Here is a 15,907-nt window from a genome sequence, read left to right on the forward strand (position 1 = left end):
CAAGAGGAGGCGCTTTTAGTATTTAAAGTCCTTCACACTCATCTAGTGGTGACCTTTTGTTATTACAGCAACTACTTCCCCCCCCCCCCCTCCACCCCACCACCATGGAAAAGTTGCATGTAAAACAAAAATAGCCACTAGAAGGATAGAAAGGAAAATACGAAGATTTAAAAAAGAACAACATTCTCCGGCGGAGGCGGTGGTCCGAAACGTCCAAAAGCGGTGGACCCGGGGGTGTTGTGGTGTGGGGACGGGGGGGGGGCAAGTACATGACTCTGCAAATGGTTGAGAAACCTGTGGTGAGTGATATCATGGGAACGCCGTTGTTTGTTTGGTTTGACGGCCCAAAAGGTCAGCCAGCGACGACCGCTGAGGCTGGGGGGGGGGGGGGGGGGGGGGGGGGGGTCAGTGTGTTCCTGTGAGAAGAAACGGACGGACAAATCTGCCATTTAATTGCGTGTCACAGTTGGACGCTGCATGTGAATGTCATCCTCTTCATTTCTTGTTTTTATGGCCGAAATACATCAGTGGCAGGAAATTATGAAGTAAAAATACTTATTACTGTAGATTTATTTTTTTTAGGTGTACCTGTACAATATCTTTTTGTATTCCCTTAAAAATATAAATCTATCCTTTCTTCTCCTTACTGTGTCAAAATAGGATTATTACTTGTTGCTATGTAAAGACAAAGAAAATAGAGAGAGGTAAAGTTCAATTCGGAGAAGCAAGATATTCCCATCCCTCTCACACCTGGAGATGTGTTCAGAATTAACCAATCACGTTCAAACTCATGTTAAATGGGAGTAGGCGCACACCTGCCACCATTTTCAGTGCTTCTGATAAACGACAAATGAAATTCAGCTCTTCAAGTAAGCGTTTACTTTTTTTTTTTAAACACCGACTGCTATTTTGAAATATTCATAATTCCTTCCATCTTGTGGCAGGCCCCATTTCCACCTGAAGAAAATCCGCCTAGTTGATGACGCTGCAACCACCATGGCTGAAGGTAAGTTGTTCCTTTTGGTGATGAGCAGTGTTCTGTCTGTGCCAAACATACCTTTTGGAATCAAGTTCAACCTTGGCTCCGTTGGAACCGAACAAAATGTCCCAAACGCGCGTGGGGAAAGATGTAATTCAGAACACAGCCACGTTCCCAATTATAAGAGGGTGTGCACACTTGTGCAACCACATTGTTTCAGCTGTTCATTTTCACTTGCTCTCTTGATTTTATTTTCTCTCTCCCACCAACTGCGCTACCCAGTTGGTGGGAGAGAACACCTTATCTCGGCATTGGAACAGGGGTGTGTAAACTTTTTCTATCCACTGTATCAAAACGAGTATATTATTTGTAATTCACGGCAAAAACTGACTCTACTTTTGGAACGTGTGGGTCAGTTGTGTTGTGTCTACGTCTATTTCGGTGGTGTGTGTTTTGTCTCGCATCAATCTGGACCCTGCAGCTGTTCAGACAAGACCACCGCCATCCTGTCCAAACAAACTAAACCAAACGTCACCTCAAGGGGGCGCCCTAGCAGCGGGGTATAATGAGCCTGCACAGTGCAAATCTGTGGATGTGCTCATAGCCATAAAATTCATCCATCCATTTTCTAGACGGCTTGTCCTCATTAGGGACAATTTAGCGTCTTAAATGCAAGTTTTGGGAATGTGGGCGCAAGCATGGGGAGAACATGAACATAACCATTAAAATATCCAAAGTCATTAATATTCTTCGAAGATGTTCTTTTAATCATCTGTGAATCGGATGACGTGTTCGCGCAGATCTGCTCTTCCTTCTATTTGTCATAATTGGACAGGCAAGATATTAGGATGGCCCAGTTGTGAATATGGGGAACCAATGTGGAAAGAAACGGAGGGGCTCCCTATTGTTTTGGTGGGAAAGCCCCTCGACATCAGGAGAGGGAAAACATTCCGATTTTGTTTTAAAATTGACAGCGGGGCCCAGTCATCCTTCGATGAAATAAAACCAACCTTTTCAAAAGTCAGAATGTCCACGTATGAAATAATAATTTCTTTTATTATTTAGAATGGCTTTAATCATAACTCATTAGCTGTTTAGTCCAATAAATAACGGTAGTTACATTTATATGAAGAAATATTTGAACGTTTTAAAATGTCATTAATTACAAGAAATCAATTCATCAGTTTCTAATGAGATGAATGAATAATGAATAACACAAACACATGTATTTTAACAAGCCAATTTTAGGATCCATCCATCCATCCATCCATCCATCCATTCATTCATTCATTCTAATCTAAATTCTCTCTCTCCGCAAAAGTCCGACCTCGTCGACCACCAGACGAGGCGCAGGTCGAGGTGACCTTTGGCCTTGACGGAGGCGCGCACGTTACGCCGCCTCGTCTCGGGACGCTCGACGTTCTTCCGCATCGCTCTGCCGTCACCTCCTTCCCTTCATCCTTCGTCCCGGCCTCGCCATTGTTATCTGCTCGCGCCGCTTCCGGCGGGCATTTCCGGCCTTCCTCTCCCCAAACTCTCCTTCTGACTGCCCGCCAAAGTATTTCCCCTCGGCGGGACAACGCGTCCTGCTGTTGTCCGCGCTCGGTAAATTCCCGAACCGAAACGACTTCTCGGCGGTCGAGTGGAACCTCCAATTTTCAACGCTCCTGATGTCGTACAGTTTGGAAACGGACCAAAATGCTTCGGGAAGAAATACACTCCTCAAGTAGCCCAAAAATTGTACATAAGATAACTGTTATGACTTCAACAATGAAGAAATTTGCAATTGCGCGCATGACGTCACTTAAGTCATTCACCACAACCGCAAGGATGAGCTAAAAGTTAGCCGAGTTTCTCCTATTTCTTCTTCTACTTCTTTTCCATCGAGTTTAAGTTTTATTGTATTCAATTTTAAGCTACTGTAAACTTGTACATAAACTTATCTGAGGGTTCATAATAACAATTTGAATTTTAAATGTGAAGGTTTTATGACGGTGACGTTTTTTGTTTTTGTTTTTGTGACATTAATTGGATTTGCCTTCGTTCCTGAAAGGAAAAAGATGAGCAGAGTCCTGCAAGTGATTGTGATCAACCTGAGAGGTTCTAATTGATCATTTATCATTTATTATTATTTTTTTTTAACTAAAGTGCTTTTCCAGTTATAATTGATATTTGTGTAGAATTTATGACAATTTATGACAAAAATAAACGTATTGTGCACAAAATAAGTTCTGGTAAAAATCCCCCTCCTATAGTCGTGGATAACTAAAATTGCACATTTTAAAAACACGATAAAATGACATAATTAGAACATAAATAATGAACCTCGTTAAGCGACAGAAAAGAGCGTAGCAATTGTAACGGAGCAATAAAATCAGAGTTTCCCACGCTGGTCTGGTAACTGCCGTCTGCTTTTTATCCAATCACTTCTCACCTCGTTTGGAAAGCATTAAATGGCACGCACGCACACACACACACACACATCGTAAGACACAAACACCCCAGTTGACTGGTCACAGTAATGCTGAGGTGTGCAATGATGGGACGCTGACACTGAAAAAGTCCTTCGGAAAGTCAGAAACAGAAGGTTTTGGCCTTCAAAGATGGCAATTCTGCAGCTGGAATAATGCGGGACAAGTTTTTTTTTTTGGGGGGGGGGGGGGGGAGTTCAAGTCCTTCAGTTGAAGGTGACACACATGAGCGCAGATAGATGAGAAGAAATGGACCCCTGACCTGAAGGTGCAAATATGAAAGCCTTCCACAAAGGACGCTTCATTAGGTACACCTGCATCTCGCCCATGCAATAGAGCTGTGCCAAAAAGTCTGCTTTTACAAAGATAAGAATGCTCACTTGCGCTTCAAATATGAAATGAATGTTTACTACTCTGGTTATTTCAAAGTATTGGAATATTTGAACGAGGGTCCGACTGATTAATGGGTCGGCCGATTTCAATCAGCTGATATTAGCGCTTTTCAAATTGTCATAAATCGATCAATGACAACATAAGACAAAGATAATGACATTCAAACAAACATGAAAAAAAAAATCGGCCAATTGTGTAATTTTTTTTTAGTTTTTATTTTCCAATTTTTGTTCTCTCTATTGTAAAAAGCTAAATGACAAAATATTGTCGAACAGTCAAATGTTCTGCCTGTAATTCATATATTTATTGTTGTAAGGGACCAAAAAAAACCCAAAACAAACAAGTTATTATATTCATTATATATTGTTTTAATAAATCGTCCAGTTATCGGAATTTGACTCTGCCAAATATCGTCCTAAAAAAATCCATATCTGTCGAGCCCTAATTTTAACTCTTGCATGTAATCCAAAGTGAAAAAATGTTTGAATAATATTTGGCGACCTCTCGCGTATAACGTAGTACACTAAAATCTGACACATAAACAAACCCCAAAAACTCCAAATCAGAGCCAAAAGTGCCTTCACAAAAATGGGGGAACTCTCTACTTGAATGTTCTGAGCTCCTCTTTCCGGGCCAGTATTGTACTTAGCCCGACTTCCGAAAGTTGTCGTCGTCTTCTTCTTCTTGAGACGCCAAACTAAGCAAGACCTTTCACTCCAGGCTACAATTAGTTTTCTCCTATTTTTCGCACAACTGTAAGTGGACGTGCAGTCGGATTTCTTGGTGACATATTTACTGTTGTCTCAAACGGCTCCGTGACATCTGTTGGAAAACCTCGGAGACCCCCACCAGACCCCGTGCCCCTTCTCCACATTCCACTTTTGTGTGTTTGCATTTTTGCTATTCTTAAATCGCACAACTATTAGTCGCTCCGTCTGAGGCCGTAAATTTAATGCGAGCCCGGAACCGTCTCCTGGGGTGGACGTTTTGGGACGATCCCAGTAATAAGAGGATGGGAATCGCACGGCCCTGTGTACTGACCTCTGACCCCCGGGAGAAATACAAATCAAAACGTAAACAAGATGTCCGGAAGCGCGCTTTGTTTTTCTAGAAAATACGAGAAAAGAAAACTCGGACAATCAGCACTTAACCACGTGCAAATTCTTCGCCTGTCACCTTAATGTATTAATTAGAGTATAGTGTTGAACTCACTCCGTATCGGGATGTTAATTCCATTTTGTTTGGAGTTTTGGCATCGGGAATGAAATCATGGAATTGGAAATAGAGTCATCCCCCTTCCATCGCTTGGGTTGGGTTGATTCACAACGCTAAGGAGGAGAAGCAGCGTAGAAATGGACGGATGCATGTTGTCAAAAGGCACAAAATAACAAAGGAAAAGCTTGACGCATGCCCAGAACCTTAATCTGTTGATGAAAAGCTAAGTAGAGGATTTGGTTATCAAAACAAATTCCAAATTGTACATCCTGATGGGCCATGGAGTTTTGAGGTTCCACTGTAGTCGTCATCTTTTAAGGCTAGCGGTCATTTTGGGAAAGTGGAAAAAAGAGTCAGCAGCATTCTCAAAATGTAGAAGTGCATTAGGGACGTTTCCCCTGGAGGGATTTTGGTCCCACGTGACACATCCGCAACCCCATTTACAAGTTTGTACTGGACGGAACTTCGGCGAACTCATTTCCTTTTGCATGAGGTCCATGAAGAAAAGGGGCTCAGCTTCGCTGGGGGGGGGTCGCAATGGATGCCCCGAGGGGAACTCAGGCAGAGTAAATAAACACGTGGAGATGATGTTTGGATGGCTACGAGAGTGTGTTCGCATCAGGGGGAAGCTTCTCCGTCCACCCCCGCGGCTGGAGAAAAACGTCGATGACCCCCGGTGGATGTGCGCAGACTTGAAATATACAACAGCGCTGCAAGGGAAGGACGTGTTTGACAGACGGACGCACGTGACAAACATCAGTTTTTTGTTTCTCACAAAGGCCGCTCACAAACGTCGGCCCTCCTCAGCCCGGTTTACACGACAATCGTCGTTTGCGCCGAGCATCCGCATGCATCCAAATGACCGACGATGCGTTTAATGACCGGCGGCCGCGCCGGACTCGAGGGGCGGCTCCGAGAACCGCTCGGACTTCCCGCCGTCGGCCGGACACCTGCGCTCTTGCCTCAGGTCTGAGGAATGACACGTCTGCGGGCCGAAAGCACGCCTGTGTCGAAACAGGACGCAGCTGCGGCCTCCGCGTGTGAGAAACTTCCTACAAAAAAAAAAAAAAAAAAAAAAATTCCAATGGCGAGCGGTCCCGAATGAGGTGTTGCCCTAAACGTGCCGACATCGCGCGACGTCTGATTGTGTTCACGTGTAACGAGATCCATCGTTGGGTGTGTTGCCTTTTGGCTCCCACGGTTATATAACAACGCCGCGACCGCATCGATCTTTCGAGGGCGCTTCTAGCGTCAACATGTCGCAAATGTGAAAAGCTGCTTAACAAACGTAAAGGCATTCGAGCAGTCATTGGATCCCTCCACGCATTTGACCTCGACCTTGTGTCGTGCACGATCACTCGAGGCGGCTCCGTAAACGCTGCTGAGAAAAACGGAATGGGACGCATTTACAAGAGCTAATTGTTTCCTGTGCGGCCGTCCCCTCGACGTAGGTTTCACCGGACGACCCGATGGGGAACATATGGCGTCGCGGCACTTTTTCCTGCCGCCCGAAGGACGCTCTTCATGGACCGTTACACATCTCGACTCCGACGCTCCAGTACATTCCAGTGGATGACCCGTGTGGCCGCCGTATTTACAAGCGTTACTCCCATGGAACTTGAACCTAAAAAGACGTCTGCCCGACGGACACAGGAGGACCTTATTGCCAAATACATCGCCGCTTAGATGGAAATGTCGCAGACAATCCCCGAGTCACGACAGGAAACCAAAAATCTGAAGCGTCTTCGCCTCGCCTTTGTTAGCCGTGTTTGTGTGTCCTGGCTGATGATGAAAGCGCACGAGATGCTTCCAGAAGGCGGGCGTCTCATGCCTAAGTACGCGCGTTTCAACAAATACTGGACTGCTGACTTGGTGCGCAGTCAACAGGAAGGTCCAGCAATCTAAATTATTGCTGACAATGGTGATTTGATCATAAGCGTACTGTTATTACATTTCGAACGTGTCGCGTTACAGTCCTTGTCACACGTGTAATGCACACCAAGAAATAGAGTGTGAAAAAGGGCAGCCATATTTCTGCTCGTACAAATATATCCAGACGTGTTTTATGCTTCCAGCTGCACTTTTCCCGAATAACTTAACAATCTTTGTCAGACAGAAAAAACTGCGCCCCCCCCAAACTGTATTTTAGTGTGTTAGTTGGCTTTGGGCCTTTTAACTGATGCAGTGTTGATAAATTACTTTGGCCAATCATTTCTAACCTTTAGTGCAGTAAAACCAAATAGTGTTGTATTATATGTATTTGGAAAGCCCGATTCTGGTCACCAACGTCTCCACTTGCCTTCTCTGTCCTCCTAAAGTTGCACAAAAACCTGGATTTGGACCGAGCGTCCGAAAGATGATTCCCAAAGGTTTTTGCCTTTTTCGTGTTGTTGCAGTGACGCAACAGAGTGGTAACCAATGATGGCAGTTTGCGATTCAGCGGTACGGAAGCGATATTTGCTGTCGTCTCTGTCCCGGCTGCTCAGTACAATATGGCTGAAGTGACAATGATAATAATAATAATTCATAATAAAAAAAGAAGAAGGGAGCGCACATCAAAAAGGGATCTTTGTTTGACGAGACTCGCCTCCCAAACATGTGCTTCAACTTATCCAAAGTTGTTGTTGTTTTTTTTTTTTTCCTTTTTTTTTTTTTTTTTTTCCTTTTTTAACTTCGAGACATAGTATTGAGTCCAGGGAGCCGACGTTTGTCACCCAATTGTTGCGTCAATCATTCTGCCCGTCGTTGTGATGTGCATTATGTGTGTGTCTTTGCCCTAAAAGCAGTCGTGCTGTTGTTTCAAATGCGGGCGCGAGTCGCTCTACGTTCAAAACAACAGCTGGGCGAACAACTGTGTGCTAAACGCGGATTGGATCGGACTGGAATTTTATTTATTTATTTATTTATTTTTTTTACAAAAGGAAATCCGGATAAAAATTCCTTTGTGCTCTGATCTTGTGATATGTCTTTTGTGAGTCACGGGCTTTCTGGAACTAAATGTCTGCGGACTCTTGTTTGTTGTTCCTGCCAGCGAGCGCTCATCTTTTCTGACAAGCTGCTCGGTTTCAATTCAACTGAAATGACTTTAAATAGCTTCATCTTTTCTTCTCACTTCACAGAAGATCCGCTCTTAAAATCGCCCGCCTGTTGTTGTTTAGAATCTGCCACTGACGCTTCGTTGCATCCGAAGTCCCGGTACATCATAACATTACACGAGAAGAGCTTGTTACTGTCCAGTTCCTGCAATAATCTTCTCTGCAGTGACAGCAACAGGTTTTGAATTCCCAGACTTTCCCTTTTCACCATATTTGTTCATTGCCCAACAGTTGGTGGTTCTCCTTGCCAGGCCTTGTTATGAGCGATCTTCGGGGAATAAACTTGGTTGACCGAGTTCCAGCTTTGGGATTTGGAAGATGCGTGAAGGAAGATTGCTTGTACAGCGGTCTCATGACTTTGGTTTTGGATTTTCCGTGACGGGCATTTGAGTGTGTCCGGTGAAGAAGCCATTTGCTCGCGCTTGTGCTCTAAAGGTCGAGTGTTACATTTGAGTGTCATGTTTTAATGTTTGACTCACACTCACACCTAATGGGCAAACTAGTCTTCAATTAAGATGCCGTCCCTGTTTTTGGGGTCGGGAGAGTAAGTAACTCCCACATCCTAGTTACTCTTCTAAATATAATTGAATCAAATTGTGTGTGTGGATGTTGTCTGATGCTTCCGTCTGAACCAGGAGGTGATCCGCCGTTTTAAGTTCAAGGGTTGCGCCCCATCCACAAAACGGCGCATCCCGTTTGCGTGAGGTTTAACGAGAAGCGCTCTTGAGCAAGCGCGTACGTCATGCGTTTGGAAGTTTGGAATTGCTCCGACTTGATCTTACGCACCCAGGAGCTATCAAGTATGGCCTTTCCAAGTGGTTGTGATCCCTTGGACAGATCACAAGGTCTTTGAACCTTTTAAAAATCCTGTCCCCGGAGCGGGCAGGGAAGCACATGATATTTACGGGCAGCAGAATCAGAATGGCGGCGCGAGGCTGTTTTCGTGGAACAAGGAAATCTCTGCCATTTATAGCCGCTGTTGGCAAAAAAAAAAAAAAAACAAAAAAAAAAAAACACACACACACACAGGCGATCTTTTTCCCACAAAAACAGAAGCCATCCATATAGAAAAAAAAAAAAAAAAAAAAAGATCAGTGGTCTGTCATTGTGCTGCACTTCCTGAGATATTTGCCATTTCCTGTCCCGGCATCAGCTGTGCCAGTGTTTCCCAGGATGGGGCAGCCAGATTCCCCCAGCATCTGCACAAGCGCCAATGATGCCTAAACCTCATCGAGGGGGACTCGTGCAAACAGGCGCCACTGTTCTCGGATTCCTTCAGCAATATAAAAATCCTTAAGGCCTTTTTTTGCGCCTGAGAAGTGAAGATGGTCCAAAAAAGCCAGCACAAAAGATGGCATTGAACTGCTAAACATGCTTTCGGGCTGAGCACAGAGGTTGCCTTTTGTTCCGCTTCGACTGTTGCCACGGTTTCTTTCTTCAAAATCTTCTGATTCCAAAGCGCTACTGCGTCAAAAAAAAATTAAAAAAAATACATATATGGTTTTGTGAGCTTTCTTATCAAAAGACGACACCTCCACTTTTAGGTTTTCAGAACATGGCCGTCAATGCAGAGTAACAACAAATACCGTTACATGGAGGAGTAAGAGATATTTTTCTGCATTCCTCCAAAGATGATCTCGGCCAGGCGAGTGGGTGGCCAAAGATTTACGAGGGAAACATTTGCTCCCCGCTAAGGCCGTCTTTTGTTTCCCTCTCAGTGTTTCTATCCATTTCAGTCCTCGCTTGTACGCCGTACACTACTCACAAAAGGTTAGGGAATCTTGGACTTTCGGGTACAATTTTATAATGAACCTAAAATGCAACTTCATTATATTTTCTCTAAACCTTGGAATGTCCGACCGTTGCAGTACTTTTTGCACAACTTGCTGTTCTCGAACAAGGAGCTGACCGACTAATACGTGTCCTGTCCAATTAGAACTTAATTTAAACAGTCCTCTTCATCACGATGTTCACATTTTTAACATCATGAGATCAAGACGTTACCTAACATTTAGTCAACAATTCCTCTCCATTGCGAGCCTTCAAACAGAATGTTGTTCGAGGGAAGTAGCTACCAATGACTGGTGTCATTCAGCATCGCAGCTGAGATAAGTCTTCGCCAAATCGAGCAGCTGCGGAGCATTTGGCAGACTGTCGCCGCCACGGAGATTTGGCGGGGAAATGAGATGCATGTCGAAGACAAAGAGATGATGAGCACATCTGTGAGGAAACATCTTGCTTTCTGTCATTTTCCCAACGTTAAGGTACTTGGCTGGCAGACAAGGAGAACGTGATCTAAGGAGCTTCAGTGCTAGCGAGGGGAAAACCCAAGCACACGTTTACACGATATTGTATTGATCGACATTTGTTTGTTTGCAACTTAATTACGTAGCAAAATAACAGAGTATTAACAGTTACCATGGAACTTCATAAAGGAGTTCCAAGAAAACATGAAAGTTTGCATTTGTGTGTTTGACAAAAAGGTCATTAATTGCCATCTATTGCCTCGTTATTTGTGAGCGTGCAGGCTGCTGATTGCCAGGGTGGAGAAATCCCGTCCAGGTCGCAAAATGTAAACATCTTCTCCCGCTTGGCACGTCGCTATGGCGTTTTTCCGGCATGATGGAAGTGCTTTTGACGCAGATAGCGGGCGAGGAGGATGGAGATAAAGGCAATTCGCTGACCCTCTCATCGCAAATTCTCGCACACTGCTCCGACGTGGAATGCGAGACTTCCTCTATGCGGCTTCACCTTTTCACGGGCTTTTCCGGTACCCTCCTCGGTGAGCACGCAGGGTCAAGGGCAACAGCTACTGTAAAGTTGCTCTTGTAAATAGTCAGGGTAGCCAACGTACAACAGCTAAACCACTCCAGCGGCTTATATGGACGCCTTCCGAACAGGGTTATTGGTCTCTACTGAGTGGCTGGACGAAGAGACCGTTGGTTACCGTGACGACTGGTTAAAGCTTGGTGAAAAAAAACAAACTCAAACTATGAAGGGCACCTCAAATTGGTCAAAATGAAACTATTCTCATACATTGTGTTCCAAGAAACCGTAAACAATTTAATGCCGATGAGGGCGACGCCAAGTGCCGTGAGTGCGATGTGGTTCACTGCAAGTACAATCTTTTAATTTCTTACCTTGTTACACCGTTGTCAATGGCAAGTATTTTCCGTTTTTCTACTGATTCGCGAGTTGCAGACAAACAAACAGTTGTGTTAAATCGTTAGGTTTCCACAATTGGACTGTCCAGAAGTTCTCTTCCCCCCCCGCGTTTAAAGAGCAGATGGAAGTTTTCACACATGTGGCAGGTAGGTGCCGGTTGTCCAATTTCAAAAGTTGCAGAGCCCGAGGGGTGCAAACGTTATGTACTGATATGGTCCCCACGTGTTTCAAGTGAGGGGAAAAGCAGTCTGGCGTCATTCATTCTGAGATGATTATCCGGCATGTTTAGTCTATGTCTGTCTCTATGGGCTCAAACCTTTGCATCAGGTTCCTCGCACTTGTGTCCGTCTTTCATTTCTGGCCTTCGTTTCCCTCCCACACTCGACGCACTACTTTCCACCTGACCTTCTGCTTTTGCAGTGATGAATGGTGTGAGAATTCCAAAGTTGTAGCTTCGAGAAAGAGTGACATTTCCAAGTCACGTGGGTTCCTGCGCCATGGTTTTCTGTCTGGTCACGTCATTGTCAATGTTGCGATGACACGTAATGTTGCTCTTAGCTTCATAAACAGAGACAACTATGTCTAGAACTCGTGATATAAACCGCTTTAGATACACAATTGGGACACTGCAATATGTTGCCTCTTTGTCATCTGTAGAGACGTCGAGGTGCCGCCTGAAGCATCAACACGTGAGCCAATTTGAGTGATGCGCCTTCAGCCGTCGCAACTACTTTTGAAGGAGCTTTCAGACCCCGCGCTGCTCCGTCTTAGCCTTATTTGGTCGTCCAGTACGATGACCAAGAGGTTTATTTATGCAGCTATTTAGAACAGTAAGGGACTTACCCTGGCACCCTTCTCGGGAAAACATTTGCATCCTCCGCTGCAGTCTCTTCCTCTGCAGGGACCGCTGTGCTTCTTCCCACCCTGCAGACACAACCATACGACATGCAGCTATTAGCAACCAGGGAACACATAGCAAACATTCAGGAAACTGGGTCATTTCATGCTTTCTTCTTTCTAATAACACATACCAGTTCAGTCCGCCGCGGTATGCTAAGCAATCGCCAAACCTAATGGAGATATCTGTGTCTATCGACGGGCGTATGAAAATGGAATGGGTGAATTGCTCCCTGAAAGTTCTGAACTCTGAATTTGAGTTGTTCACGTGCATTACTCAAGTCTAACGGCGCGAGGCAGCACGATGTAGGCTGGTAAAAACAAAAGAAGAAGAAACTGATCCAAATCATCCTAAAAAAATTGACCCTCCAATTGAGGATCTGTTTTCCAAAATCCTACGAGTCTATTTTGCTGATCCGGAGAAAAAACAAACGACCTTCTAAATGTTATCAATGAATATAACCGCGGGTATTCCTGTCATCACAATAAGAGGAGACCGAGGAAGGAGTGTTTTTCCAAGATTGGCAAGTCTGAGGATGCCACAAAAAGGTGTGGTACTGATCACTTCTTTTTGGTAACTTTCACAACTCCTTTGCTCGGTGGAAACAGGACTGATGGAACACAGGTGTTTGGTGATGTGTTGTGTCGCGGAGGTGTTGTTTGTGTACATTTTGGTTTGTGGACATAGCTGCTGTTGATGATGCAACTGGAGATCTTGAATGAGTCACAGCCAAAGTTCAGAGAAGACCGGTTAGCATGTGTCTTTGATAAAGAGAAGCTCCCTGACAGCTTAAGTAGCTCTATGAACGTCTGCGTCGCCGACGAAACCACCCGCTGTCGCTGTTCCAGTCTGTGTGAGGGCCCCCCGCAATCATTGAAGGCAGAGGTCAAAGGCCTCAAAAGTCCCCACGCTTGCCGAAGTAGGACAACAATGGCGCTTGTTTCAAAGTTCAACCAAACGTCTTTGTGTCTTGTCAGGACCGCATCGCTCGGTCAGAAATGGCAAAACAAAGTGGGGTCTTGATCAAACTGTAGACACGACAGACACGCATTCACGCAAGTAGCTCAAATGCGGACTTGCAGAGTCTTCAAATTGAAGCAATTGCTCGAAGTTGTCTGCAGCTAAGAAGTCTCACTTAACTTTTCCCACATGGTGCTAGAGGGTAACTAATATTAATGGAACACAGCGCCGCCCACACAGGAAATGAAGGAAATTCAATTCTAGTTCTTCCATAGATGAGTGAACCAGTGGGTCATGCTAGTTCGGCCCTACGTCTTCCACCTACACAGTCATGCCAAAGCCGACCAGGGCACCAAATGTCCCTTGTGTAAAAGTCCGAACTGTCCAATTTGTGCCCACAGTGGTGGATAAGGAATCAGAACAATCTTCCCCTCCTCAGTCTGAGAGCCTCCCCGCTGACAAAGGGCCACATTGAGACCCTCCTCACAAGCTCACAAAGAGCTTCTTTTACCGACGACGCGCCGTCCTCTAATGATCTCCCCAACAAAAATACCCTCTTCGTCCCCCCCCCCCCCCCCCTTATGGAATCTACAAGTCTGCGTTTCTTTACGTGTCTGAGGGCTCCTTTCAAAGTGTTACTTGATGTCGCTGTTGCCGCGCTTTAATCTTCACCGCACGCCACGCTGGTAGACGCTCCGAGGCGTATGTTTCGCACATAGGATGAGCCCATCGCGTGATGGAGGCCACAGAGAAGCAAACATCTGCAAGGGCCACCGTGGGGAATGGAGACTCAAGGCAGGAAGTCACTTTCATCCCAGTGAGGATGCGGCGCGGCCGCCACATTTTCCACATCGAGGCGGACGACTTAAGTCAAACAATAGCCTGCGTCATCTCCGCACGGACAAACGGCACAAAGGAATAGCTCCCTTAAAGGCAAGTCCCTCATGTTACAGCAATGCACCATCAGTCCAAGTCCAACCCGAAATAGAAGGTGACCCAATACGAAAGAAGTACTATCCTGCTTTCTCCACCCGACTGCACAACATAGCTTACATTACATTGATGACACTTGTCGTGATCGTTCATGATTTTACAAGGGCTGTATCAAAAATACAACAACGCTCATAATGAGGATTTTTGGACTTCAAATAAAGGAAGAGTCAGCATTTATCTCCTTCTGCCGTTTAGTAACTACTTGACAAGATTTCCCAAAAATGACAGCGTGTCAAAATGTTGAGTCTGCTTGGAACGGCCACTTGGACCCAATCACAACGCACCAAGAATTCTGAAAATTGGAACTTTTTTTGTGTGACATCGGCAACAAGAAAATCTGGTCAACATATTTCCTCGATCCTTTCATTTCGTCTGTGACTGGCAACTCCGTCGCCGATTGGCTGACAAGTTTCAGTTAAAAATATCCACCAATAAGCTCGGTTAGGGTTAGGTTAACCCTAACCTAACCTAACGTATCTACTAGCCTATTGCTTAAATCCCTGTTATATCACAGAAATCTGCGGGTTACAGCAATTGCTTTTTATGGTCTTTTAAAGCACACTTACTGTAATACACAAACAAAATGAGCACACATGAGCTGCTGTCACCCACAGCTCACGCCCAATCACTCGCACACAGACTCGGCAACCTCACGTTTCCACCTCACCAGTCCTAACGTCTTACAGAGATACATTTGACACACATGCTACTATCCACGCAGTATTTTCAATTTTCAAGCACTATATGCTTGCTTTTTTTGTGTTCGAATCCGTTCACAATGTGTTTACAAAGTGTTTTAACAAGCAAAATCTATTTAATTAATTCACTGCCAGCCTTCCCAGTTATTTGACATGGGTATTTGACTTCTAAAAGCCGTCGATGGCAGTGAATGTGTTAAGCGGAAGAGGTATTTTTTGTTTAATGGATATGTTCTCTCTATATTGCGGGGGGTTGTGGAACGTATCCGCCGCGCTGAACAGGGATACAGTGTATCCCGTTTCTGTGAGTTTTGTCTGAAAGACACAGGCGTAGCCGTAAAAATCTCAAGGCTACTTGTACGCCTCTGATGTGCCAATTTATCTGGAATGCAATTTGAAAAGGCCTAGGGTTTTGTCATCCCACGTTTAGTACTGTACGAGGACTTAGTGGTGAAATCGATGGCGAGGAATGTTGTTTCTGTTACCTCCTCATCCTTTACGGCCTCGCTCCGAATGCCGGCTGATGCCTTGAGATCGTGTTGAAAAAGTGAAATAAAAGCAGCTGGGTCAACAGCGCTCTTTTTCTCACGGTCGCGTCCGCCTCCCTCCCCGATGCAATATATGTGGCGTTGCCATGTTGTGAGCGCCTCGGTCGTACGAGCGTGTGATGTCCAAACGGCAGCTGTACACACTTGCTCATCTCCCTTGACAAATGACTCATTAGAACCATGATGTGATGCGCGCACGATTAACGATAACGTCACTTGGGACCTGTGTGACCGATTGATTTTTTTTAGCTTGGTCTGGAGGAAGGCCGCAATGGAAGCAACGCGCATTGCTTTTACTCTTACTCCGTTTTCCTGTTTATAGCATGTTCAACACTGTATTTTGTTTTTGTTTTAAAAGCTACAGCTTGTTGTTGAAACACTCGGGCAGTCAGGGGTCAGCCTTGATGTCACGAGCGGCTCCTGTAACGCTGATCATGGGTGATGAGAGTTGACAAAGTGCCTCTTTGAGATGGATGCTTAGCTTTCAACACG

The 15,907-nt window shown here is 45.0% G+C and overlaps 2 protein-coding genes across 4 annotated transcripts in view; one reads left to right on the forward strand and one right to left on the reverse strand.

Moving 5' to 3' along the window:
- The window catches only part of col4a2 (collagen, type IV, alpha 2), a 42,301-nt gene that overhangs the window by 14,607 nt on the left and 11,787 nt on the right, over positions 1 to 15,907 (reverse strand). For both annotated transcript variants that reach the window (XM_061692978.1, XM_061692977.1), the window contains exon 4: positions 12,162 to 12,242. In XM_061692978.1, coding sequence (XP_061548962.1) covers positions 12,162 to 12,242 — 81 coding nt within the window. The remainder of the gene's footprint in view (positions 1 to 12,161; positions 12,243 to 15,907) is intronic.
- Positions 1 to 15,907, forward strand: part of col4a1 (collagen, type IV, alpha 1) — a 66,586-nt gene that overhangs the window by 4,904 nt on the left and 45,775 nt on the right. The window contains exon 2 of one of the 2 annotated variants that reach the window (XM_061692976.1): positions 945 to 1,006. In XM_061692976.1, the coding sequence (XP_061548960.1) occupies positions 980 to 1,006 (27 nt within the window). In that variant the 5' untranslated portion in view covers positions 945 to 979. Of the gene's footprint in view, positions 1 to 944; positions 1,007 to 15,907 lie in introns of those variants that run through there. The other variant, XM_061692975.1, reaches the window with a different exon arrangement.

The sequence above is a fragment of the Phycodurus eques genome, chromosome 12 (genome assembly GCF_024500275.1).
Source record: "Phycodurus eques isolate BA_2022a chromosome 12, UOR_Pequ_1.1, whole genome shotgun sequence".
NCBI lineage: Eukaryota > Metazoa > Chordata > Actinopteri > Syngnathiformes > Syngnathidae > Phycodurus > Phycodurus eques.